This window comes from Talpa occidentalis, unplaced genomic scaffold, assembly GCF_014898055.3.
Source record: "Talpa occidentalis isolate TD23 unplaced genomic scaffold, MPIMG_talOcc4v2.1 talOcc4.12, whole genome shotgun sequence".
NCBI classification, from domain to species: domain Eukaryota; kingdom Metazoa; phylum Chordata; class Mammalia; order Eulipotyphla; family Talpidae; genus Talpa; species Talpa occidentalis.
This window is the reverse complement of record NW_023601212.1, coordinates 17,185,717-17,211,407: the sequence shown is the minus strand read 5'-3', so window position 1 is coordinate 17,211,407 and position 25,691 is coordinate 17,185,717. Positions and strand designations below refer to the sequence as shown.

At 40.7% G+C, this 25,691-nt stretch overlaps 1 protein-coding gene across 2 annotated transcripts in view; it reads left to right on the top strand.

Annotated features, from left to right (window-relative positions):
• The first annotated feature begins 8,003 nt into the window (after positions 1-8,003).
• Positions 8,004-25,691, top strand: part of SIK3 (SIK family kinase 3) — a 214,899-nt gene continuing 197,211 nt past the window's right edge. For both annotated transcript variants that reach the window (XM_054693123.1, XM_037505330.2), the window contains exon 1: positions 8,004-8,289. In XM_054693123.1, coding sequence (XP_054549098.1) covers positions 8,017-8,289 — 273 coding nt within the window. In that variant the 5' untranslated portion in view covers positions 8,004-8,016. The remainder of the gene's footprint in view (positions 8,290-25,691) is intronic.

Sequence of the window (25,691 nt, the reverse complement as noted above, 5' to 3'; positions counted from 1 at the left end):
ACTCTAGATGGCTTGGAGGCTAGTGCTTCTCCTGTATGTTCCATTTAAATCACTGCATGTGGAGTAGGGTTTATATCCTTGAGAGCACTTGTTCAGTAAAACTGATGAATGGAAGTGGGGCGAAATTTCATTTCTTCCTACTGTGAAAGGCTCCCTCCCTGAGATGTCTCGTATTTGCCTTTTCCTGCAGTATGTATTCTTTACACAAGTGAAATTGATTCTGATTCTGGATTCTGCAAGTCAGAAAGCAGTGTACACTTTCACCCTTCCCACTGGTTTTCCTGAAAGGATCTTTCTTGTAAAGACCCTTGGTGCTTGGATGCAACACTTGGTAATATATTTTTGCCCACTCTGTATTGAACTCATTTTAGCTGGGTTTCCACTGGGAGAGAATTTCTTCCTGATGATTTTTTTAAATTAAAAATTTTTATCACCTTTATTGAGATATAATCCTATCATAAATATAACACCATAAAATTCACCCATTTAAAGTATACAATAAATATTTTTAGTATATTCCCAGACTGTGCAATGATTATCACAATCTACATTTCAAATATTTACATTACCTTAAAGGGAATTACTGTATCCATTTGTAGTCACACTCCATTCTTCCCTATCTCCCCCAACCCACCAACCCTACTCAACTAACAATAGCATAATATAACTTTCTGTTTCTCTGGATTTGCCAGTTCTAGATATTTCATGTAAATGAAGTCATACACTATGTGATTTTTGTGCACAACTTCACTCAGCATTATATTTTTAGGTTCATCTGTGTTATAACATATCAATACTTCATTTGTTTTTATTGCTGTATAATAATCCATTGTATTATTGAGTATTTATTATGTCCTAGGCCTAGTGTTAAGTCCTGGATAGAGAGCAGTGAACTAAATAGATATGATTCCTGCCTCTTTGGGGTTGCAATCTAATTATGTCAGAATGCAGACTGAGGGGGGCCTCCCTGGTGGTGCTGGCGGTTGAGCGCAGTGCTGTGAAGCTGTCCACAGCCTCTGCAGTACAGGTTTGATCCCCGCCAGCCTCGGAGCAACCCACACGGTGAGCAGACCTCTCCTGTCTCGCTGGCTGTTCCCCTCAGCAGTGTATTTCATTAATCTGCCTGTTCTGTTCCCCGCTCTGTCTCTGGTGAATCCTCTCACCCTCCCACGCGTCTGGCCTATGCCCCAGTTCTTGTATAAATAAAAATAAATTGTTAAAAAAAAAAAAGAACGCAGACTGAGGGGCACCCTGGGACTCCCAAACTTGCATGCTCTTTGCCATCCATCATACAAAAATAAAGCATACTCTTCATGTGAAAGCACTTTAATAGAATAGTGTGCATAGAGAAGAGAGGAAAGAATAATGGTTTTCCAATAAAACACCCAAGTTACCCATCCCCTTGTGGGTAAATGCCCAGCCAAAGAGTTGGTCCAAAGCAGGGTCACTGAGGCCAAAAAGCTTGCCACAAGTCTAAGGCACCTTCTGATGGGGAACCAGAGGAACAGGGGCAGAAGGGGCCATAGAATTTCAAATAACAGATGGGTGAACTTTCAGGGAATTCCAGACACAAGGAAAGGCAGGAACAAAGGTTAAGGAAAAAATGTAGAATGTACTTTGATAACAAAGGAAGCTGCAGCAGTGCTGGTTGGGGAAGGGTGGGATGGGAAAATGCGTGAAATTTGAGAAATTGTAGGAATAGTTTGGGCCAGGTTGCAAAGGAGTCTTGAACACTCCACTCTGGGAGACTAACCTTTGTCCAACAATAAACCCTTAACTACTTAGTGCTTGGAAGTCATTGGAAAAAAATTGCTAGAGAAGTCAATTTGGTATAAATGTAAGCTTAAAGGGTTTGACACCTACTTTAGTTTCCAAACCCAGGTTTTACGGGACTGTGGTTCAACTTTCTGAGTTTAGAGTTGGGGTGGAGCCTGTCAGAGCTTAAACCCTACTAATAGACTGCATCATATCTTGCCCCTATTTTTAACTTAAAATCTAACTCAATGTTATAATCCTTATTTAAGTTAAAAAAAATTAGGGCATGTTCGATTTATTTTGAAGAATAAAAATTTAAAATAGAGTTAAAAATGACCAATGGAGGTTAGTTTCCTACAAGTAGATTATTGCATAAAATTAAAATACTAAAATAAATATAATTAGTAATTTTTACACATATGATTTTAAATGAATTTTAGAAAGAAAAATGTCAGCAGGATATTTTTTTTTCCCTCACAGCATTCCCATGACGTTCTCACAGAGTTCTTGAAATTCTGCAGAAAGTTGGGGAAGGCACACAACTTCTTAAGCAGATTGTTGCATAGTGATGATATAAATATTTTACTGTTTTTCTTACATATATACTTTAAATAAATTTCAGAAGAAAAACATCACCGTTTTTGTTTTTTTCTAACAGACCACAGCCACTGGTATATTCTAAAGTCTGGAAAGATGACAGACTGAAGACTGAAGCCCTGGATTTGTTTCTCAGATTCACCACTTATTGGCTCGGAGAACCAGTCAGCAGATAGGCCAAGTCACTTGACATCTATCAAGTGGGGAAATGACTGCTATATGAACTTTCGAGAGACAGTGTTTTCATTGGACCTGTAGGCCTGTGCCCCAAACACAAAAACATCCATCTGTGCAGTAAACCGCACCAAAACATTTAACATTATAATTTTCTCCTCTTAACTCTGAAGTTAATCCACTTCTACAGCCCTGTTTCTCCTATTTCTCAATCACCCCCAATCTTTTAAAAGTGATTTGTAGAGCAGCATGTTATCATTTCCTTGCTTTGGACCCTGAGAAGGAGAACATACCTTGAGCACATCCTCTGACATAGCTCCCTCTATGTACTTACGGCCATTGGTTTTTCTAATCACACCATGAAGTAGGAGAGGTTTTCCAGATAAGGAAACTGAGGCTCAGAGATGAACTTTTATGTAGAAATTTCACTAAAAACCCCAGGTCTAAAAATCCTTCCTCCTTTTACTTCTCACTCCAAAAAGAATGAAGAGATTTTAAAAATAAAAATAAGCGGAAATGAACTTTATCCTTAGGAATTCTTTTTTTACAATGTTTGTTGAATACCACCACATCTCTGGGGATAACTGGAGATAGCCCAGGGTGGCTCAAAACCACAGTGGTGGACTGTTCCTAAGCCTAGAGAGCCACTGTAACTTTAGCCACTGTACTTTCTATTTGGCCATAAAGAGTTTCAGCTTCCTGGAGTTGGCTCCCATTTGGATTCCAGCATTCTGGCTCCTGATGTGGGTTTGTGGTTTTCAACTGCCTGCAGTTTATATGGAAGGGACTAGAAGGTCTTAGTGGAAAAGAAAAATAAGCACATTTAGGCAACAAGTAGTTCAGAACTTTGACCAGCAGGTGTCTCTGCAGACAAGGAAGAAGTTTGCCTTTGGCCTTGGAGGTGGAAGATGGGTTTTCTAGCTTAACTGAGGAAAATTGTAGTGGAAATGAAACAAGCAAAGGTAGGTCAGCTACCTATAGAAATCGATCCCAACAGTATAAATTGTTCTTCGCCAACAGTTGGAAAGGCTGGTATAAATTCTAAGCAAACCCCAATCTCCATGCAAGGAAGTGCTACCCAAACATGCAAGGCTGTTTGAAGGTGAACACTTAAAACGTAGAGACAATTCCCAAGGCAGGTGCAGCAGAGAATATGGCTTTTTAGTCAAGAGAGATGTAAGAAGAAAGGAAAAGAGGAAAGATGCAGCTCTTTAGTTTTCAAACCAGGGAAAAAGGAGAACTTCCAGCTAAGGCGGACATTTGAAGAGTGTCTTATTTTCTGTGAAATGTTACGAGTTTCTAGAACTTTTGGAACTCAATTTTAGGATCCAAATATTGCTTTAAATCTTAATATTTGTTTAGTATCACATTTTTTATTTAGGAGAAAGAGGCAGCTTATAAGAAAATAATTCAGTTAGTGTACATATTAGGGAGTTGATCACAGAGAGACTAAGTGTCCCTCATCCTAAGCAGCATATATTTCTGTGGGGGAAAAAAATCCTGGATGAATTTCTTTTCATGCTGAATGTATTTTCCCATTGATTTTTCTTATAAAACCAAAAGTGCATTTACCTAAGGGAAATATTGATCTCAAATGATAATGTCATCACATCTAAGAATGAAGAGTCTTTTTAAAAAAAATCATACTTCAGGGTGTTTTAGTTGTTTTAAAGGGTAACACTTTAATAATAATCTAAAATTGCTGAAATTTTGTCCCAAAACATAGCCAAGGAGTAAGGGTAAATTTATGTTTTGTGTATTAACTTGAATGTTTTCCTTAAAAAGAGAAATGTAGGCAAACTGAAACCCTTGACTGAAAACTGATTTAATATCTCTTAAACTACCCGCACAAACACACCCACCCCCCCGCCCCCAAGACATTTCAAAGCAGGAGACTTTGAGTCTGGCTACTCAGACATATTTCTGGATGCCCAGGGAAGCATTTGGACACAGCCAGGTTGATCTAGGATAAGAGAAGAAAAGGCAAATCCACACTGCTGACTGCTGGTGCAGGACGCTGCAGCCTTAACAAAGAGAAGACATGCTCTCAGCTCACCCAGAGAACCAGGGCTCGTTGTTTGTTTGAACAATGTGCATCCAACAGTTCCCAGATTTCTATGTGATGGCAGAATTTATCACTGGCGAATGCTTTCCTTGTTTGGGAATATGTAGCATGTCAACATTCTATGATGTCGCCTTTTGGCATACAAAGCTTTGGAAGAATGCTGCAGTCTCAACTCATATCCTGTGAGTGTCTTTCAGAGCACAAGTATGTTGGGCCAGTAAAAAGCGAGGGGCTGGACTGTCTTCAAGGTCCAGGAATCTGAGACTCTGTAGAATTGTGTTGTGAGGCTGCAGTTTTCTTTCAGGCTGCTGAAAGTCTGTTCCACAGACAGATGAAGGGGGCCTTTAAAATCCTGAAAGAGTTCATTGATTACCTCCCACCCATGGCTTGTATCACAGGGCAGATCTTAGGTGTTTAGAGGTTTTTTATCACTGCTGGAAGTTTTTAAGGGACTATCAAGTCCATTAAGAACATCTTGGTTTGTCCAGGAAACGACACAATGGCACTACTTAGGAAACAGGCACCTTTTCATCTTTGGATCCACCTTCTGCTTTTCCAGGAAAGGATGAATTGGTGATGGCACCAACTGGGAACTGAGATGGCTAGCTCACTGTGTCCACCCTGGCCTGCAGGGGCTCTGAGAATTCAGCCCCAAGCCACTAGACTCAGTCTTTTGGGATAGGAACACCCCTTCCAGACTCTTTTCTAAGGGCAGCAAAACTCCTAACCAGTTAATACAGATCTCATGGCATTATTTAAAAGTGAAGCCATCCTGGGTGCTTGGTTCAGTTTTGGAGTCTGTTGTTTATTATTCATATGCTTCCAGGCCTGTACTGATCTTAAAAACTCTCTAATTGCTCTGCTTCTTCCCTGGGTCTAAAGGGAGCTCAGCCACCTTGGGCTTCTAGAGAAACCATCTTTCCCACTAGCTTTTACCTTGATAGGGTTTGTAATCTTGTGGGGGAAGATCTCTAAAGTAGGCTGCTTGACTTTGACACTTGCTTCTAGCTCTATCACTTTCTAGCTCTATGACATGGCCAGTCTCCCTATCCCTCTTTGCCTCATTTCCCTTATCTGCAAAATGGGGATCATATAATGCTCTCCTAAGGTTGTTCAGAATTAAGTGAGTTCATGTCTGTAAATTGTTTAACTTAGTGCCTCCAAATTTGCCTTAGTGTTGCCTATGAGTTCCTCTGCAAACTTAACTCAGTCTTTGGTACACACCAAATCCTTATTAAATACATATATCTAAACTGCTTTCCTTTTCCCCTCATGATCTTCTTTGATGAATCCTTTCCTGAATTTTCTATAGTCTTCTCACCAAAGAGTACTCTCCAGGGAGATTTCCAGCAAGGCTTTGTCCAAGTTTCAATAGGAGACACCACTGACTGTCCTCCATCCACATAAGCAGGGAGCATAAATCACATACACATACCACACACATTTTGAACATTATCAGGGACAAGGGTGATCTGCCTCTTCTCTTTGGAAATTAGACCAACGCTCCATTTTCTAGTTTTTCCCCAGAGGTCCTTTTGTTTTAATATCCTGAAGACAGCAGCTGAAGTTACGATACTGGATGCTCAGATGATCTCCCTGAGTGTAGGAGAGAATGGTTTTATATAAAAGATTTCAGAGTAAAAGATTTCAGAATAAAAGATTTTTTCCTTTTCTTAAGAGCCAGCTAAGGTTTCCCTCATCTCCCCCTCCACTGCTCCAGAGACATGGTCAAATGGGGAGCCCTGGGCCTAACCCCAAAGTAGTGTCTGTTAGGGACAGGTTTGGGGGGCAAGAGTCATGAAGTGAAAGCCACACCCCATCATTTATCTGAGATTAAATGAGCTCTACCAATGAAAGGATTTAACTGTTGCAAGAAGCCCAGGTCTGCATCACCTTTATCCTCATTTCCTAGCAAAGGAGCCAACTAGTGTTAATTGTGTTGGCAATTTGGAACAGCTACCTGGGAACTGATGCAAGATTGTGGAATGACCTCTCTGTCCTGACCTACTCCCAGCCATTACTCATAGTCTGATGGGAGAATTAGAGCACTAGTAAATATCTTTAGGTCAGAGAGTAAACATGCATTCTTCTCACATGTTGACAGCACCCTGACTGCCAATTTTAAATATTGTGCATGTGGTGGCCTGCGATACAGTTCTGCCATTGGGAGAGATATAGGTATAGATAGATCAGGACTGAAAAAATGCATGCAACACTGAAATATTAACAATCTTCACTCCTCCCTGCTACCTGCCAAAGACCACCCTGTTATTCAGAGCACTGTTACCTGCACCTCTCCATTCCCACTGAAAGCAGTTAAGTTAATCTTACTAAAGGGAGAGACGAAGGAAGAGAGAGAAGCCTGGGAGTTCGTGGGGGACTCTGGAGTGCCAGATAATAGAGGAGGGAAGAAAGGGGGACATGAGATTTATTATTGGAATTATGAGTTTGATCACCTTTAATGTCCTTGGGGAGTAACTAGTCAAGATGGGACTTTCAATGTTATTTATTCATCTATTTTCCCTTACAGGCGGCGCAGCTTTAACCATGACGTCTCACTGTACAAAATACATACCCCTGCTTCGTCAGGGTTATACAAGTGACACAAACAGGACGCAGGCATCCTATTGACAGTCATCTCGCCATAGAATTGTTCAGAGATGGGGTGGGAGGAAGGAAAATGACGTACGAAGTAGCTTTTCTGAACCTCACCACCCAATGACTGGAAGGCGTGTTGGGGCTGGTCTCCCCGCCCTTGAACACGCAAATCCTACTCTCCCCGCACCCCTATATTCTATGGCAATTAGATTGGCTGGACCGGGTGAATTGGATTTTCTAAGAGGACGCAATTCCACCGAAGATTTCCCCTGCTTCGCTCCCAACATGGTTACAGTTGCTTCAATACTGTAGCTATTCCTGCTTTCTTGGCCTCCAGGGCTAAAGTGGGACAAGACTGGTATTTTTGGTGATGAGGAAATATTTTGTTTTAAGGGAGGTGGGGTGACTGCTGAAAGCCCAACTAGGACGGAGGTCACTTCAGCGAGTGCAGGGACGTGTGGGGGGGCTGGCTCCCGGGCAGGCAAAAAGCACCCCCAACTCGGGGAAGCCGCAGCGCCCCGGAGCCGCTCGCACCCCGGCGGCGCCCGCTGCTCCATCCCCAGAGGGGGGCACCCGGGAGCCGGCGCCTGAGGAGTAGGGCCCACGCGGGAAGGTCGCGCTCGCCGGTGAGGTCACGGTTGCCATGGCTCTGGGCAGTGACGCGCGTCGGCACGTGACGCGCGGTTGCCATGGCGCCGGGCCCCGGCGGCGCGGGCGCCCCGCCTCCCGGAGTGACGTGCACCAGGCCCCCCCCCTCCTTTTCCCGCCCCCCCGCCCCTCCCCCCTGCCGGCTCCCCGCGGCCCCGGAGGTTTCACTGCACAACAAGATGGCGGCGGCGGCGGCGAGCGGAGCTGGCGGGGCTGCCGGGGCCGGAGCGGGGGGAGCCGGGCCGGCGGGCCGCCTGCTGCCTCCGCCCGCCGCGGGGCCTCCGGCCTCCCCCGCTGCCGTGCCCCCGGCGGCCGGCCCGCCGCGTCCCCCTGCCCCGGCCTCGCGCGGGCCGGTGCCCGCCCGCATCGGCTACTACGAGATCGACCGCACCATCGGCAAGGGCAACTTCGCGGTGGTCAAGCGGGCCACGCACCTCGTCACCAAGGCCAAGGTAGCGGCGCGGCGGGCAGGGCGGCGCGGGCTGCGAGCCCGGGACGGTCCGAGAGCGGCGCGGGCGGAGAGACCCGCGGTCCGGGGCTGAGGGTCGGCGCAGCCCGCCGGACTCGGGGTGTCGGGAGCGTTGGGGACCCGGGGAGCGGCGGAGGGGCTGTCCCGGGGGAGTGAGGACAGGGTGTGCGGAGGAGAGGGGTCGCCGGGGCGCTCGAGAAGGGGAAACTCCGTGGCAGAGGGCGCCAAGCGGGGGGGCGCTGGGCTCGGGAACCAGGGGAACTGAGGAACCCGGGACAGGGAGGGGGTTCCCCGGGAGTAGAGGGGGTGACTGGGGAGGAGATTTGGAACTCTCGTGGGGCCGGGAGACTGTAAACTGAGAAGGCTGTGGAACCAACAATTGGGGACTCCTGAGGGAGTGAGGGCAGGGGCATAGGAAATGTGCCCCGGGAGGATGGGGGGCAGCGGAAACCCGCAGAGTGGGGCTCCGAGCGGGACAGGGGCGGCTGGGAGACGCACTAGGGGTGAGCGGTGGGCGCAGGGTGCCGGGAGGTGGAGGTGCAGGACCTGGTGCCTTGTGACAGATACCAGTCAGCATCTGGTCATCTCGGGCTCCTGGGTGGTGGGGATGGGAGCCTGAGGCTAGACGCGGTCGTTGGAGGAGGGAATGAAGAAAATGGGGAAATAAAGAGGAAAAAATTACTTGCTTTTCCACAGGAAGGGGCTCCGGGAACTGAAATCCGGGGGGATGATGGGCTTCTGGTGGCACTAGATAATCAGGGGTTAAATAATTTGGGGGACTTGAATTGTGTTTTCGGTTGTTGGAGGGTCTGAAATTGTGGGCTTTCTAGGACCCAGGTGGGCTCTCAGGGGTGCAGGGCGGGGTGTGTGTGTGGGGGGGCGGGCGGGGAGAAGCCTGGTGACTGAGGAGGTGTATGAGGTACCCAGATGGGAAAGGATGACACTAGCTGGGCCCTTTGGTTCCTAAGGGATTTGTGTAGCTGTAGCAATGAGACTGGCCAAGGTCAATCAGGAAGCCATATATGTAGACATATAAAATTGACTTTTTGAGGAAATACCAGCAGCTTGCTTCATTAGGGAGTGTTGTCATTCAAGACATCAGGAGAAATAGTGTGATTTTGCTAGGACCCACAAAGCCCATTTGTACTCCAAATTTCTTTCTTTGCTCAATCTCTCACTTGAATGAATACTTTCAATGTAGTCATTCATTATATTTCAAACTGCAGTTTGTATTTCCCTCAACCTGACTATGAAGAATCCTTACAGCTGCTGCTGCTTCCTCCCAAAGCCACATCAATCCCCCTCACCTCCTTGGCCTAGCCTCTGATTATCATCACTTACCTTGTTTTTGCTTTTAGGGCAGCTTCTCCTATTCAGAAGTGGCTTCTTCTCAGGGACTTCTCTCCTGCTCTTTTCTGAAGTTCCCTTTTCCCTCCTTTCTGTCAAAGATTTCAAGACAGTCCTTCTTAGCACTGTGGCAGGGTGGTTGGCTGTGGAAAATTGATTGGTCAGTTTCACTTCCCCTGGGGGGGGGGCTTTAGCCTCTTTGTCAGTTTTTATCAGAGGTTCTTAAGTTTGAAGGTCTGAGCTGAGAGAGATACTGAAGTCCAGGGTTCCCTTAAACCCGGAGGGGGAGAAGACTGAGCTTGGAGTCTGGTGCATCTCCTCTAGTGTTTCCAGTTCTGTTTACTGTTAGCCAAGCCAAAGTTATGTTTACAAACAACTCTAGTTGTTTGAGCCTTGTTCCTTGTTTTGGTATTTCCTTTTATACCTTCCCTCTCTTCTAAGTAATCACATTGCTCTCCTGTGATTATTTTGCTCAGACCTCTAGGGGATGGACTCCGGGAACTTAATTAGTCGCCTCATTTATGGTATCTATGATTTAAAGAATTTTATATCTTCTAGCCCTCGGATAAGGCAAAATATTGATAAGAAAATCTGACAGACAGGGTTGAATGTTTTTGTAAATGTAATTGCAGTTGATTCTTGGCTTTATATATAAAAGAGACATTTCTGTCTTCAGTAGTCAGCAGAGCCAGTGGCTAATTATGGCTGGTCTGCCCGCTTTCTAATTTTCCTGTGTGTGTGTGTGTGTGTGTGTGTGTGTGTGTGTGTTTCTCTGAGATCTTGGTATCCTTTAGGACTGCAGCATTTTAAATATTAGCTTGTGAATGAGTGTCACTGTTTATGTTGGTTTTTATCTTTGATCATTTGTGGTGTGCAGTTATGCAATTCCTATGTATGGAAATATTCAGAATCTTGAATGAGATTGAAATGGCTTGCACAATGAGTTGCATGTGTAAGGGGACCACACCAAGCATTCATTTATGTTTCTGTTGCTGTGTGCACTTTTCTAGTTACAGTTACAATCTTTTGCTGCTTAAATTACTCTGACAACATGAGTGAAGCTTAATTCACAAGGAGTTGTCATGTGCATTGGGTGAGCGAGCAGCCTATTTTGGCCTGCCCATGCTTATTTATCTGAATCCACTTTGGAAGGGATACTCAATGCTGACAGCTGAAATGTGCCTAACAACTTCTGACACACACGATGAGGGCCTATTGAGGCCATGGTTTGGTTATATAATGGTGAGGAAGGTGCACAGGTACTAGTAGTTGCGGAAGCTGCTATTTCAGTCACTCAGGTAGATAGCTTTCCCCCATGCACTGCAGTATTTACTTTGGTTCTGCAATCAGGTCAATAGGAACCAAAGAAAGCTTTATTTCTCCCCATCTCTTTTCAGAATATATATATATATATTTTGTTTCTTCTTAGGGATATCTTATTTTCTTTTCTCTCTCTCTCTTTTTCTCCTTTTCTCCCTTTAGGCCACTGAAATGTAAGGCCTTGCTTCTCTTCACTGTATGTAACAATCAGATTCTGATAATTTGGTTGATATAAATTGTTGACTGAAGGAGATTAGGTGATAGATGTTGTCTGAACCTCAGAGAAGTATTTATGATCACCTTTTCTTAGACACATTACCTATTCCAAGGACTAAGAAACTAAAGTAAACTTCATGTATTGACTAAGCTTCTGCAATCTGTCCAATAATAAGTGGTAAAGCTGGCCCATTCCCAGATTCTGTTAACTCTCAAGCTTCCTAGAGTAGGACCCTGGGACGGATAAATCAGTAGAGAAAAGGACAGTTTCCTATTTGGTTCTTGGTGACTTTTGCAGCACGGCATTCATGAGCTCAGACTTAATATTGGCAGCACTGCAGTGCTAAGAGCGTCACTGCAGAACAGTTAACAGGAGAGAATATTCATCTGTGACATACTTTGGTCAGCTCACCCTGACTGTCTTTGTCCTCTCTTCTTTGATTTCCTTTTTTTGGGGAGGTGCCTTAGTCTGAGATTTTCTTGGCTCTATTCTTTTAGTATGACACTACAGGATATTAAGGAGATAAAAGAGAAAGCTAGATTTTCCATTCACAAATTGCCTAGGTATATATACCTTAAATGGCTGGGTGGGAACAAAGAATATATTTTGTATACATTTTTTTAGTACACATGACAATAAAAGGCCATTGGTCAAATACTTTTAAAGTGTACTTCAACAGATTTATCTCATTTGCTTGTTATTGGTTTATGGTAAGAATTTGAACTTTGAATAAGGCTGCCCAGGTTTGGCTCTTCTGCTGATCAATAGCTAGGTGACCTTGGGTAGGTTATTTTACCTCTCTGTGTTTGAATTTCCTTATCTGTAAAATGAGATGACAGTAGCACTTATCTCACAAATTTGGGTGTGGTGAAGACTAATGCATATATATATATATATATATATATATATATATATATATATATATATCTTAGAACAGCACCGGATACATAGTAAGCATGTAGTAAATGTTACCTTATCACCATCTCCATCATCATCAGATATTGTAGTAACAAAGCTGAAAGTGATTCAGTCCCCCCTTTTTGCTTTTCACCCATTTGGAACATGAATTGCACTTGCCATTCATTTGTTGTGAATGCCACGTCATCCTGGTGATATACTTTCAAGCCAAAAAAAAAAAAAAAATAGTCTGCTATTATCTTAGGCGCTACTCTGAGATACTTGAGATTAACTCTTGGGGACTATGGACTAATCTCAATGAATGTGGCATTTTAAGACATAATTTCCCATTAGTTAAACTTTTTTTAAAAATTTAGTTAGGCTCTTCTAATGAAAGTTGTGACTAATCACTGGCCTTTGCTTTGGACTGCTTCAAATTTTCAATGTATTTTGTGTAATTTTGTCATGTTGCTTGTCTGTTTGAATGCTGTCTTTTCTCTAGAGATTCACTTAAATTTGGTGGAGAATGTGAAGAAATATTTCTACAAACTTAAGAACACATTTACATTTGACTGTGGAGTGTGCTGCTTAGAAGGCCAAGGTCAGGATTCTTAACTTGAGGTATTATGCAGAGAAAACATTTTGCCCCATGATCCCATTCCAAATATTGGTCAGCCAGCACACATCTGTGTGATAATTGGTTCAGTGCAAACTCATTTCCATGAAGAGCACAACTCAAAGTGGGCTAATAGTATTATTTTCACTTCTAAGGATGAGTTCACTGAAGCAGATGACACGATGCTTGTACTCATTAGTAAGCAGAAAACAAGATTGCTGTTAAATAGAAGAATGAAAGATGTCAAAGGAGATGGAAAGCAAGGCTTGCATTCGTTGGAGGAATATAGTCTCATCCCTCAAGAATCTAGACAAGACCATTGAAAGTGACTGTTCATTTTGATACATTTGTGATGGGGTTACCAACTTTGCTGAAACTTTGTGAGGAGCTGAATCTGATTTGACTCTAATGGCTCCAGAGTCAAAATACCAGTATTCTACTTTCAACATCAAAGCTGTTTATTTTAACATCCTGACTTTGGTGCCAGCTCCCTAGAAAGTCATAGATCTGGCTCAAGCCAGAGGTGCCCAGACTAGTTATTTCTGTGCCAGCAGTGCTGTTTCATTTTCCAAGCATCAATCTGGCTAATGTTTTCTAGTTCATGGCATAAAAGAGAACAAAATGGATGCTTTGAAAGGAAAAAGAAATGCTCTCTATTCACCAGAAGCTCTGTAATTCTTTAAAAAAAAACCCAAAACCCACAACACCTAAAACATCTCTGCAGAGATAGAGACTTTCCCTTATCCATTCATTCATCAAATATTTACTGAATGCAAATTTTGCATGAGATTCTATTCTGATGAGCAGGAGAGACTAAAAGTCCTTGCTTCTTGGAGCTAACTTTCTAATGGGAAGAGACAGACAAAAAGTAATAATTTCATATTGTGAGGAAAGCTATGATAAAATAAATATGCTAGTGAGTGCCTGGGGCAGGGTGCTGCTATAGCTAGAATGCTCAGGAAAAGCCTTTCCAAGGTGGTGATGTTGGTGCTGATACTGAAATGAAGAGAAAGAGCCAGCCTGGGAAGATTTGGAAGACAGAAAATTCAGTGTAGAAGGAATGGTGAGTGCAAAGGTCTTGGGGGGCAAAAATGAGCTTGGTTTATCCAAGATTAGACCCATGGTCATGGACCCTGGAGTTTAGTGAATGAGGAGGAGGGTAGGAAGGGATGAGGCCAGAAAGTTAGACAGGAACCAAATCATATAGATCTATAGATCATTTAATGGAATTGGGTATGAAAAAGGATTGACATCAGAGACTGTCTAAAGCAGAGCACTGAAACATCTTTTTTTTTTTTTTAAAGATTTATTTATTTATGCATACAAGAACTGGGGCACAGGCCAGAGGTGTGGGGGGGGGGCGGTGGGAGGATCCACCAGACACAGAGTGGGGAACAGAACAGGCAGATTGAAATACACTGCTGAGGGGAGCAGCTGGTGAGCCAGGAGAGGTCTGCTGTGCCATGTGGGTAGCTCCCTGGCCAGAAATCGAACTCGTGCTGCAGTGGCAATGGATAGCTTCATAGGTCGCGTCTTAAACCATGTCTTCCCATTACAACAGAGCACAATATCATTTACCCAATCGGTATGGTGTTGCATAGATGCTATGTATGGATCTTGCTTGTGCTGATTGACACTCCATATTCTTGTGATGGAGTCTCGGCCGGCGGTGAAATGTCTATGGAGTGCTGGGTCCAGCTGCAGGGCATTCACTCCATTTCTATTGTACTTCTCCACTTCATCTCGAATAACATAGGAAACCTGTACTTTTCTCCGCCCTGCCGTATTCTGCCGGTGATGGGCCGCCATCTTGCATGTTGACACTCCTACGTCTCTTCCGGAGTGTGAAACATCATTTGATTTAGATATTTGAAATCCTCTACTGGTTATTTTATGGTTAAATGGTGAAAAGCGTTTTCTGACGATTTTCTTCCGGTGGGGGTGTGTGTGTGTTCAATTTTGACTACTTAGGTTCTTTCACACTGTAAGAAACTTTTACATATTTTGCACATAAATTAAACATGGTTGGTTAACAAATATTTGTTGATTTATTGGGCACAAAAAAGATCTTAGAGATGTTCTGTTGCAACTCCTTCCATCTAGAAAGATGAGACTTAACAGAATTTAGAATCTCAGGCTTTTAAGGGACTATTGAAGTAGTTTATATCAATTACCCATTAGATTCATGGCCTCTTCTATAGCTCCTCCTCTCTTCCCCATTTGCCTCAAGTCCTATAGATAACGGGGAGCTAGAATTAGATTCCAGGTCCCTCCTGGTTAACACTCTCTTGATGCTTCCAATCACAGGATACACTGCCCTTGCCCTTAAGCGCTGGTGCTTTTATTAGAGAAACAAGATATGCCTGCTAATTAAAGTCTAAGATATTTATCCTCCCTATTAAAACACCAAAAGTAGGATGTCATGATGAGAGGAAAAATTTCCAGGTGGGGAGGAAGTGTAAATATCACCTGTTCTTGCTCTTATTTCAATTTCATTATGTCACCCCTACCACTTACCAGCACTGATCCACTGCTTTGCCTTTAAATCTCCTACTTATCTTGGTGCCCCCTTTATGTGACTGAGGTGTCAAAAAAAAAAAAAGCTTTTCAAAATGTTAAGGAAGTCAAAAGGGAAAGAAACACAAAAGAGACAATAACTATAATCAGATTGCTTTCTATAGTTTTGGCACTATGTCTAGCTTGTTCCCAGGGAATGTGAGTAATTATACTTTTACTCTGTGAAGGTACTTTTTTTTAAATGGGCACCTCACTTACCAGATCCCTACCAGTTTCCAGAGGATGGTGCTAACTCAATAAAATAATTGGTCAACATGATCTACACCTTCATGACACAGGTGAGGACCAAGAGAATCACTTATGTAGGCCTTCTCTCTCCGGGATTCCAGTTTCTGGTCAAAGAGCACACCTGTTTCCAGGTGAATGACCTTACTCATCAGGATGTCTCTGCCCTCCCACCTTCTCCCCAGCCCCCCTATATAAGTAGCTCAGTACCTTCTGGCATCATAGTATAGGCATTCTGTCCTGCGGATGACTGATAACATCCACAGAATGAAAATTTTATACTGTCTTGTGGATTTATGTCCTGATGTAATAAATGATTGCTAAATAAATGACCTAAGCAATATTTTTGAGATGCCTCAACAGTCCTTGATGAATTAGCTTAAAGGGCTTCTTCTGGATATGTTCAGAATAAAATTCCATCAGCTGGTACAAAACTGTTGGATGAACCATGACCAAATTATGTTAGGAACTTATTTCTATTTGGGAGGTTTGTGATCCACTGTGGCTAAGGAGTCCCAGGCCACTGTTAAGTATTTCATTTCAGATTTAGCTTGTGAAAGTGGTAGGAATAAGATTGCGAATACTTAGCCTCATTTTCCAGAAACTGAAAAAAGGCAGAAGAATCGAACTCACTCCGCTATTTAAGCTTGTCTTTGTAGGCTTGGCTCATTCAGTTAGTTACTTTTGGTTAGATATCTTGAACTAAATATAGGTTTTGATTGTGAAGTTCAGAGAAATTCTCAAATTTATGCTTAGTTTCAGCTTCAGTATGTGCTTACCAGCAGAATGTTTTACTTTTCATTGTTCCCATCTGGTGAATTTAATGTGAAAACTTAGATGAGCTAACCACATTTCTTGAGACTGAATATTTTGGAGAGGAAATTTTTCATTCATTTATTTGGTCCATCTGTTAATCCATCCATCCATTTCTTCAGCCATTCTTTTATTCCTCCATCCAATAAACTTTTGAAAAATTATTTCTCATAAACTAGGAATGGATGATATATGACAGAAAATTGAAAAAGTACAAAGGAGTGTACAAATAAATCTCAGAAATTAAGTTTCCCTGCCTGCCACCCAATACCTAAGCCCACACAGTTTTTTAGTCTTGTTTTACAAGTGTTTATTAAAGACACTGCTAAATGCTGTTTGTTTTCTGGCAATACTTTGACATGCTTGAAATTTAAAAATCATTTTCCTTAAAAAAAAATTAACTTTTAAAACTTGTTAGGAAGGCACATGAAGGCAGGGATTTATCTGTTGTTTACTACTGTATTCCCAAGGACAATGTCTATAAATAGTCATAGTGAATGAATATAAGCTTTAAAAAATGGAAGTGTTGTTTGTTTTTATACTCTTTAATGTAGCTTAGATAAAATTTACATAGATGAAATTTCCCATCTCCAGATAAGAAGTTAAAGAAAAGCAATTTTCTGTCCTTTTCTCATGAATTTCTCAGTAAAGGGATTTCACAACCTTTCCGGGCAAGTACTTTATTTTTGGCATATCACAAACTTTCATTATTAGGAAATTCGCTAAGTCTGAAGTAAATCCTGCCATTTTTACTGAAGCCCTTTACTTTAAAGGGAAGGTTCTTTTACATCCAGGCACCTTGGGGGGTTACAATCTGGAAAAGGCCTCACAAGTATTGTCAGCAAGGTCTCTTTCCCCTCTTCTGACTTGAGCCTCTCTTCATTTGGCGACCCACCAAGCTGTCTCTACCTTGGGGCTGTTCTTGAAATAACTCCAAACTATTCGTTGAATTACATTTTGTTTTTTAAGTGATCTGATTTGAAAACTGCAATGGCAAAAACCTAAACAATTTTTAATGTGTTCCTTATGTTTAGTGGATTAATTCTAGTATCTGTTGTGTTATCTGTGTACAAAAAGGTAGCAACTTCTCCCCCTAGAAGATAAGAACATAGCTTTATTCTTGTCCTGGTAGACAAAGGGGTAAGGTAAAGGAGTGGTAGGATGCTTTCTAGTTCAACCTGGTAGAGGAAGGTAGAGGAGAGGTATTAAGCATAAATCTTTACCTCAACTGGATGGCCTGTTATTACTGGTTCTTTTCTACCATCTTGCCCTGACATTTATTTAAAGTAATTAATGCTTATGGAAGAATTTTGGGAAAACTCAAAAGTTATAAAGAAGTTATAAAGAAATAGAAGGCATAAAATCATCCATGATGCTGCCATCCATTAATAACAACAGTTATTAATATTATAAAATACTTTCACCTGTCTATTTTTAAATAGTTGGGATCATATTGCTATGCTATTTTATTCCTCTCCCCCCCATTCATTCATTATAAGCATTTCCCCATCACTGGAAGCTATTTGTGAACATCAATTTTAACGGCTATTTTCCCATTTAAATGATGACTGTCATTTCTTGAGTCTTTTTTTTTTTTTTAAATAATTTAACATTCTTCCTAGTTACAAATTTGCTGTGATTCCTTTTTTTGTGTGTGTAAATCTTTGATGCGTTTCTGATTTTTTGCTCAGGATAGATTGTTGGAAGTGAAATTACTAGGCCAGAGGGTACATGTTTTATTTTATTTTTTATTTTTAAGTATTTATTTTTTATTTGTACAAGAACTGGGGTACAGGCCAGAGGGGCAGGGGGTGAAAGCATTCACCAGAGACAGAGTGGGGAACAGAACAGGCAGATATACTGAAATACACTGCTGAGGGGAGCAGCGGGCGAGACAGGAGAGGTCTGATGCGCCATATGGGGATCGAACCTGCGATACAGAGGTTGCGGACAGCTTCACAGTGCTGTGCTCAACCCGCTGCGCCTCCAGGGAGGCCCAGAGAGGGTACATGTTTTAAAGATACTTGACAGGCATAACACCACATTGCTTTACTGAAAGATCAGATACCAGGGTTAGCCTCCCCAGCAGTGTATGAGAAGCCTTCTTTACCTTTCTCCCCTGCTGCCTTCCTTGGATTGGAGTTGAAGGGCTTTCAGTCAGTGCTGCACCTCCAAACCTAGGATGACAGAGGATAGCTTCTAGCACTAGCCTGATCCTTCTTTCTGTGAAGCAAACCTGGAAAAGAAAAGACAGGACTAAGTGGGATTCTACCCTTTTAATTCTTTTTTTTTTTTTTTTTAATGAATCAGCATTGTTTCCTGGTCTTTCATAGACACATAAATCTAAATTGGAGAAATTACTGAAGGAAAGAAAGGTTACTGAGAAATAGACTCTCATTACCTGAACCTTTGATTTTAAATAGCTATTCTATGCTAAAACTGAGAATTTCAGAGATTAATGAAGGTTGTAAATTGTTCCTCCTTTTTTTTTTTTAAAGATTTATTTATTTATGCATACAAGAGATGGGGTACAGGCCAGAGATGCGGGGGGCGGGTGGGGTGGGGTGAGAGGATTCACTAGAGTCAGAGTGGGAAACAGAACAGGCAGACTGACAGAAATACACTGCTGAGGGGAGCAGCAGACGAGACAGAGGGGAGGTCTGCCCTGCCATGTGGGTTTCCTCCCTGGCTGGCCGGGAATCGAACTCTGTCTGCAGAGGCTGTGGATTGCTTCAAAGTGCGGTGCTTAACCCCTTGCGCCACCAGGGAGGCCCCCCTCCTTTTTTTTAATGCTGAAAAGATGGTGAGGAATAGCGTAAGGGAGATAATTATGTAAATAAATATGGTGATGCAGCAGCTGTATTTTCTTTGGGTTTGCTTTATGCATTGCATTTGATGTGTTAAGAGATTTTCAGGAGTAATTGGGCCATGTGGGATATTGTTAAAATTTTTTGGGGTTATCTATTGCATTTTGAGCATCTGATGATGAGCACTTAACTTTATCTCCAGTAGAAGGTGTCTTCTACAATAAGTTTGGGTTATGATTTGCTGAGTTAATGGGGGGGCATTGATGAAGTAAGGAAGTCCAAAATAATGATGCATATATGATTTTAATATTTTAATTTAAAACATAAATATGCATTACAGTTTACTAATGTTTTAAAAAGTGTATATATTATGGAAAATTTTAAACATAAATGAGAAAAGAAAATAGTACCAGAAACTCTCTCCAGCCTATCATCTAGTTTAAACAGTATTACCTTGTGACCAATCTTTTATCTCTGTCTCTTCTTTTTCTCCCCAGCTTTTTTTTTTTTAAAGATTGATTTATTTATATGCGAACTGGGGTACAGGCCAGATGCTCGGGAGGGTGAGAGGATTCACCAGAGACAGAGCGGGGAACAGAACAGGCAGAATGACTGAAATACACTGCTGAGGGGAGCAGCGGGGCGAGGCAGGAGAGGTCGGCCGCGCCATGTGGGTTTCTTCCTGGCCAGCCAGGAATCGAACCCCGTGCTGCAGAGGCTGCACACAGCTTCACAGTGCGGCGCTCAACCTGTTGTGCCATCGAGGAGGCCCTATATTTTTTCTTTTGTAACTGTTTGACTCAGTTTTAAAATGAAATCCATACTTTATAATTGATGTCCCTTAATTAAAAATTTTTTTTTACTCTATAGGTTTCCCTGCCTCATTTTCTTTGCAGTTTGTTAAAAAAACACATTTCCTAATCTTTTGATGTGGGATCACCACCCTTCTTTGTATACTGATGCCCTGATTGGAGTTCCTTCATCTTCTTTGCATTAAACATACCCATAATTCATCACCTTGATCTCCAGGTGTGGCTTTTAAAAAGCACAGTGGGAATGTAAAGACATTTGTGAAATTATGAATACAGGATTGTTGTTGAATTTACCCTCCTCAATCTTTTACACTTGTTTCATCCACATTTTGTTTGACTTTATCAAGTCTTTTTAAGCATCCTACTTAGTTTTCATAGAAATATGTCTTTCTTTTCTCCCTAATTTCTCATCAGTACACATATCTACTTAAATCACAGCTATATAAACAAGAGCAACTGGTATAAATAGAATTGGGGAAAAACCCCATTTTTGGTAAGCTGCAACTTAACAGGTAGGTGCAGATTCTAGGAGTAAGAGAAAATATCTACTCTTTGGGTGCAGTTTGCAGTGCTGGGGCATCAGTTGTTTTACACACAAGGGGAAACAGGTTGGTTGAATGGAGGTTGTTAACTTAAAAAATTATAAATATGCCAAATTATAAGCCAATTATAAGTAAGCCAGTTAATAAACCAATTGTAAAAAATTTGTAAATAAACCAAAGATGTTAGAGATTTGAGGACAAGATATTTTATAAAATTCTGTGCTTCAGGATGGTATTTTTGGCCACTTTTGTTCAAGTTTGCATGAACTGAATTGAATTTGATATGGACCATTGATTAAAAAATTTGGTGAGAAAAAATCCAAAACTCTCCATTTTAAAAGGTTTATATCTGTTAACTGCCAGCATGTAGTGTTCCACAGAATAAGTTGACATTTTCATGTAGTAAGTTGTTTTCGGTCCCTGGCAAAAGAAATCTTGGTTCGTATGCTACAAGAAACAGAATTGTTTTTATTGTGGAAGGCAAGAACAGAGCTGTGTGTTTTTATTAGGATTAGCTGGGCACGTGCAGGATTTCTAACTTCTTTCTTCTGTCTTTCTACTTCCTGCCTCCTGTTCTCCTGTTGTCCTTTCTTTTGCTAAAATATCCTACCGAAGCAAAAGCAATGCTCTGACAATAGATGAGATTCTTTTTTTTTTTTTTGTAGCTCATTTTTTCAAACCCTCAAAATAATGTTTTTAGTGATTGTGTGTTCTTGGCTTACTTTCCATTTCTACATCAACAGTGATATTGTTATTTTAGTCAAATGGGGCAATTGTATTGCAGCAATGATCTTCAGTCCAAGTCAGCTGTAGAGATACCACTTTCATGTACTATACCTAATTATCTTCTGTGTGGGGTATTTCTGGGAGGTAGTTAACTTTTGGGATGGTACTGTCAGATCTCTCTAAAGGATGTCACAATCCTCAGGAATAATATAATTTGTTTGAAGCATGAAACTCGTTGACCTCCTAGACATGCAGAAGAGCGGCCAGTGATTTCAACCCACTCCCTCTTCTGATCTCATTTTCCTCCTTCCTTTTGAGTCAGCAGCTGCATCCAGTACCCTGCTCTCATTGAATTCTTAGTAAAAGGGGTACTGTTTCAATGAGTCACCACTGCTTATAGCCTATCAATGGTTGTTAGATTTTTCAGGGCAAGAATCCATTTTGGAGTCGCATTAAACTTTGAAACACATGTCATTTGTGTTACCTAAATTTCTCTTCCTTCTCTTATGCTAGTACCAGTGTTTTTTGTTTCTAGCTCTTGGGGAACTATTTTGGCCCATTGAAATTGCTTGAGGCAGTCTGTAGTAATGAACTGAGCATTGGTGTGGGAATCTGTTTACAGTTTCAATTTTCACAAGCATACCCATTTTCTTTGGGCAAGTCCCTTAACCTCATGCAACTTCCACTTTCTTTCATATTTATATATATATTTTCAACAACTTTATTGAGATATAATTCACATACCACGAATTACTCAACTCAGTATTTTTACTGTATTTAGAGTTATGCAGTCATCACTACAGTTAATTTTAAAACATTACCATTGTCTTTAAAAGAAACAGTATACTGACTAACAGTCACTGTCCATTTCTTCAGCCTCCCAACCTCGTCCTAAGCAACCACTAATCAGTCTCTATAGATTTGCCTGTTCTGAACATTTAAATGGTATCATATGGATTGTATATGGCATTTGACGTCTTTCACTTAGCATAATGTCTTCAAGGTTCATACTTCTTGTAGCATATATCAAGATTTAGTTTTTTTTTAGTGGCTGAATAATATTTCATTGTATGAATATACGCCGTTTTGTTTATCCATTCATGAATTGATGCACATTTCCTAGTTTCCACCTTTTGGCTATTCTGAACAGTGATGATTATGAATGTTCATGTACAAGTTTTTATGTGGACATGTATTTTCACTTCTCTTGGATCTGTACCTTGGAGTGCAATTGCTGGATTATACCGTAATTTCAGGTTTAACTTGTTGAAGAATTGCCAAACGGTTTTCCAAAGTGGCTGTTCCATTTTATATTCCTATCAGTAATGGATGAAAGTTCTAGTTTTTCCACATTCTCATCAAATTCTGTTTTCTTTCTGTTTGATCTAGCGCTCCTGTTGGATGTGAGGTATATCTCGTGATTTTGATTTGCGTTTCCTCAATAAGCAGTGGTGTTGAGCATCTTCTTGTGTGCTAATTTGCCATTTGTAGATCTTTGGAGAAGTATCTATTTAGAGTCTGTTCATTTTTCAGTTTGTCTTTTTATTGTTGAGTTGTAAGGATTTTTTTTTAATATATTCTGGGTAAAAGTCATACACGAGGGGCCTCCCCTGGTGGCACAGCAGTTGAGCGTTGGGTTGTGAGGCTGCGTGCAGCCTCTGCAGCGCCGGTTTATTCCCCAGCCGCAGGCCAGGGTCCCACAAAAAAAAAAAAAAAAAAAAAAAAAAAAAAGTCGTACATGAGATGTGTGATTTATAATTATTTTGTTTTTGTGGGTTGTCTTTGTACTTTCATAATGGTTTTACTTGCAGCACAAAAGTTTTAAGTTTTGATTCTCTGGTTTTTAATTTGTAAAGTTATTCTAATTCTGAAATTACATGTTTTATTGTGAAATTTTTCCTCTGTACTCATTCTATATCTTTCTCTCACTTTAAGATAATTCTCCCTTTTCCAGAACATTTTATAATCTCAAAGTCTCTTTACAATCACTGTTTCCAATGATCTGATATGTGTGTATTAAAGAAACCAAACTACAAAATATATAACATAAAAAGTAAAAGTTATTCTCTTCAGAGGAAACCTTGCAATCAGATTTTTTTCCTTTTGACATATTAACATTTTATATTTTTTATTAAAAGGGGATCAAACCACACTCAGTTTGCTACTTGTTTTTCTCCTCTGTTCTTCTATGTGAGTACATTTTGTCTTAGCCTCAAGCTTTTTAATGGTGGCCGAGTATTCCACATTATGGCTATCCTACAGAGTCATATGTTGCTAATGATGCTGGGTGGTGATTTCATTTATTTTGCTTTATAGTATATGCAGTCTGTTGTTAACTGAAACGTTAAGTGACACATGCCTGTAATTATTTAAGTGGTACCTTACTGATAAGATTTCAGAGTTGTTTCCAGTTTTGATTTTTTTAATTAAAAATTACATGACAAATTGCAAGTTACATGTTAATCTTTACACACATTTATATTTGCATACTTGTGCAAGTGTTTTTTTCTATTCCATTTATTTGTTATTGCACTATTTACTATTTAAAAGATTCTTTAAGTCTCAGACTTAATATAATTTTTATTATATAATAAATAATATATATTGTAATAATATAAATATAAAATATAAAAATGTAATATAATACGATATTTAAAAATACAAGAGCTTTGTTAGGTCCACCCTAGAATAAATTCACCAAAATTGTATTCTTTTCATTATGATAAATATAATGATAGCATCTTTTTTTGAAATTAGGTTTTTCATTTTCTCGGTAATTTAGTAGAAGTGGAATGCCTGAGTCAGAGTATGAGTGCTTAAAATTTTATAAATGATGCCAAATTGCCCTCTAAGAAAGGCCAAGCTAATTCACTCAAGAGTTTAGAACAGTGCTTTTTCTTGTCCTCTTTAGCACTGGCAACCAGCCCTTTTTTCTTTTTTTAGGACTGACAGGTTAAAAAAAAACATTTTAGTGTGTAGTTGTCTATTAGTGTATTTTTCAGTATTATGTAATTTATTGGCCTAAATGTATTTTTTGTTGCAATTGTTGTTGCCTTTGTCTACTTTTCTGTTGGGCTTTGGCCTTTTTCTTATTAATGTGGGATAGCTTTTTTAATACTAGGGAAATTAGTTACTTTTCAAAATATTGCAGATAATTTATCTTTTGATGGTGTATATGGTTAAAATATAAAACATAAGCATTTTAAAGCAATCCAGTTTTTTCTGTTTTTTAGTTTATAAATTCATGGTCTTCCTCATTCTAATAAAAGTATTTACCCATTTTTTTCAATTACTTTTATTATTTTATTTTAACATTTAGATCTTTGCTACATGTGAAATGCACTTTGGTTTAAGCCAAATGAAAAAGGGATCAGTTGTGGAAGTTGTGAGTTGTGCCTTTATATATGTATTTTGCTGGTGGTTGATGGCTGCCTTCTCCCACTTGACTGTAAGCACCATGAGGCAGATGAATTGTATCATTTTCCCTCTTGTTCTTATTTTCAGTGTCTAGCACAGTCTCACCACATGATAAGCTCTCCATTTATTGAATGAATGAATCTATTTTTTCCTCTAATCTCTCTAGCATGTTGTCCCAACACAATTCATTGAATAATCCATCTTTTCCCTGATGACGTAAACAGCTACAAAAATCTCCAGATACATGGCTCCATATCTGAACTCTTTCAACCCAGTGATGCTACTGTCTTTACTTGCTATAATGCTGTACAGCTTTATTATTGCTTTGTACTACTTAAAGTATATATGGGAGGCCAGCCTCAAACATTTCTTAAATATATCATACTAGCTTGGGAAGATCTGTAATCTCTTTCAGTAAAACTTCTTATTACCCCTTAGAAAACACTCATTTAATGTACTGATTAGGGCCATTCTGGTGGCTCAGGGGTTAAGTCTCAGTGCTATCAAGCTATAGACAGCCACTGCAGCGTGTGCTCAAACCCCAGGCCAGGGAGCTAACTCACATGGCTCAGCAGACCTCTCCTTTCTTGCCCTCTGCTCCCCTCAGCAGTGTATTTCAGTAGATCCACCTGTTCTGCTCCCCACTCTGTCTCTGGTGAATCCCCTTACCCCCCTACACCTCTGACCTATACCCAGTTCTTGTATGCATAAATAAATTAAGCATAAAATTAAAAAATAATAATTTACTAATTAAACATTTTGTCTATTCTGAGAGTCAGTCTGCATAGTAGAAATTATTTGAGGGTGTTTCTTTTTTTTTTAAGATTTATTATTATTTATTTATTTATACAAGCACTGGGTACAGTCAGAAGCGCGGTGGGGTGAGAGAATTCACCAGAGCCAGAGTGGGGAGCAGAACAGGCAGACTGACGAAGCACACTTCTGAGGGGAGCAGCGGGTGGCAGGAGAGGTCTGCGCGCCATGTGGGACCCTCGGCCGGGGATTGAACTGGCGCTGCAGAGGCTTCACAACACAGTGTTCAACCTCTGCGCCACAGGGGGTGTTTCTT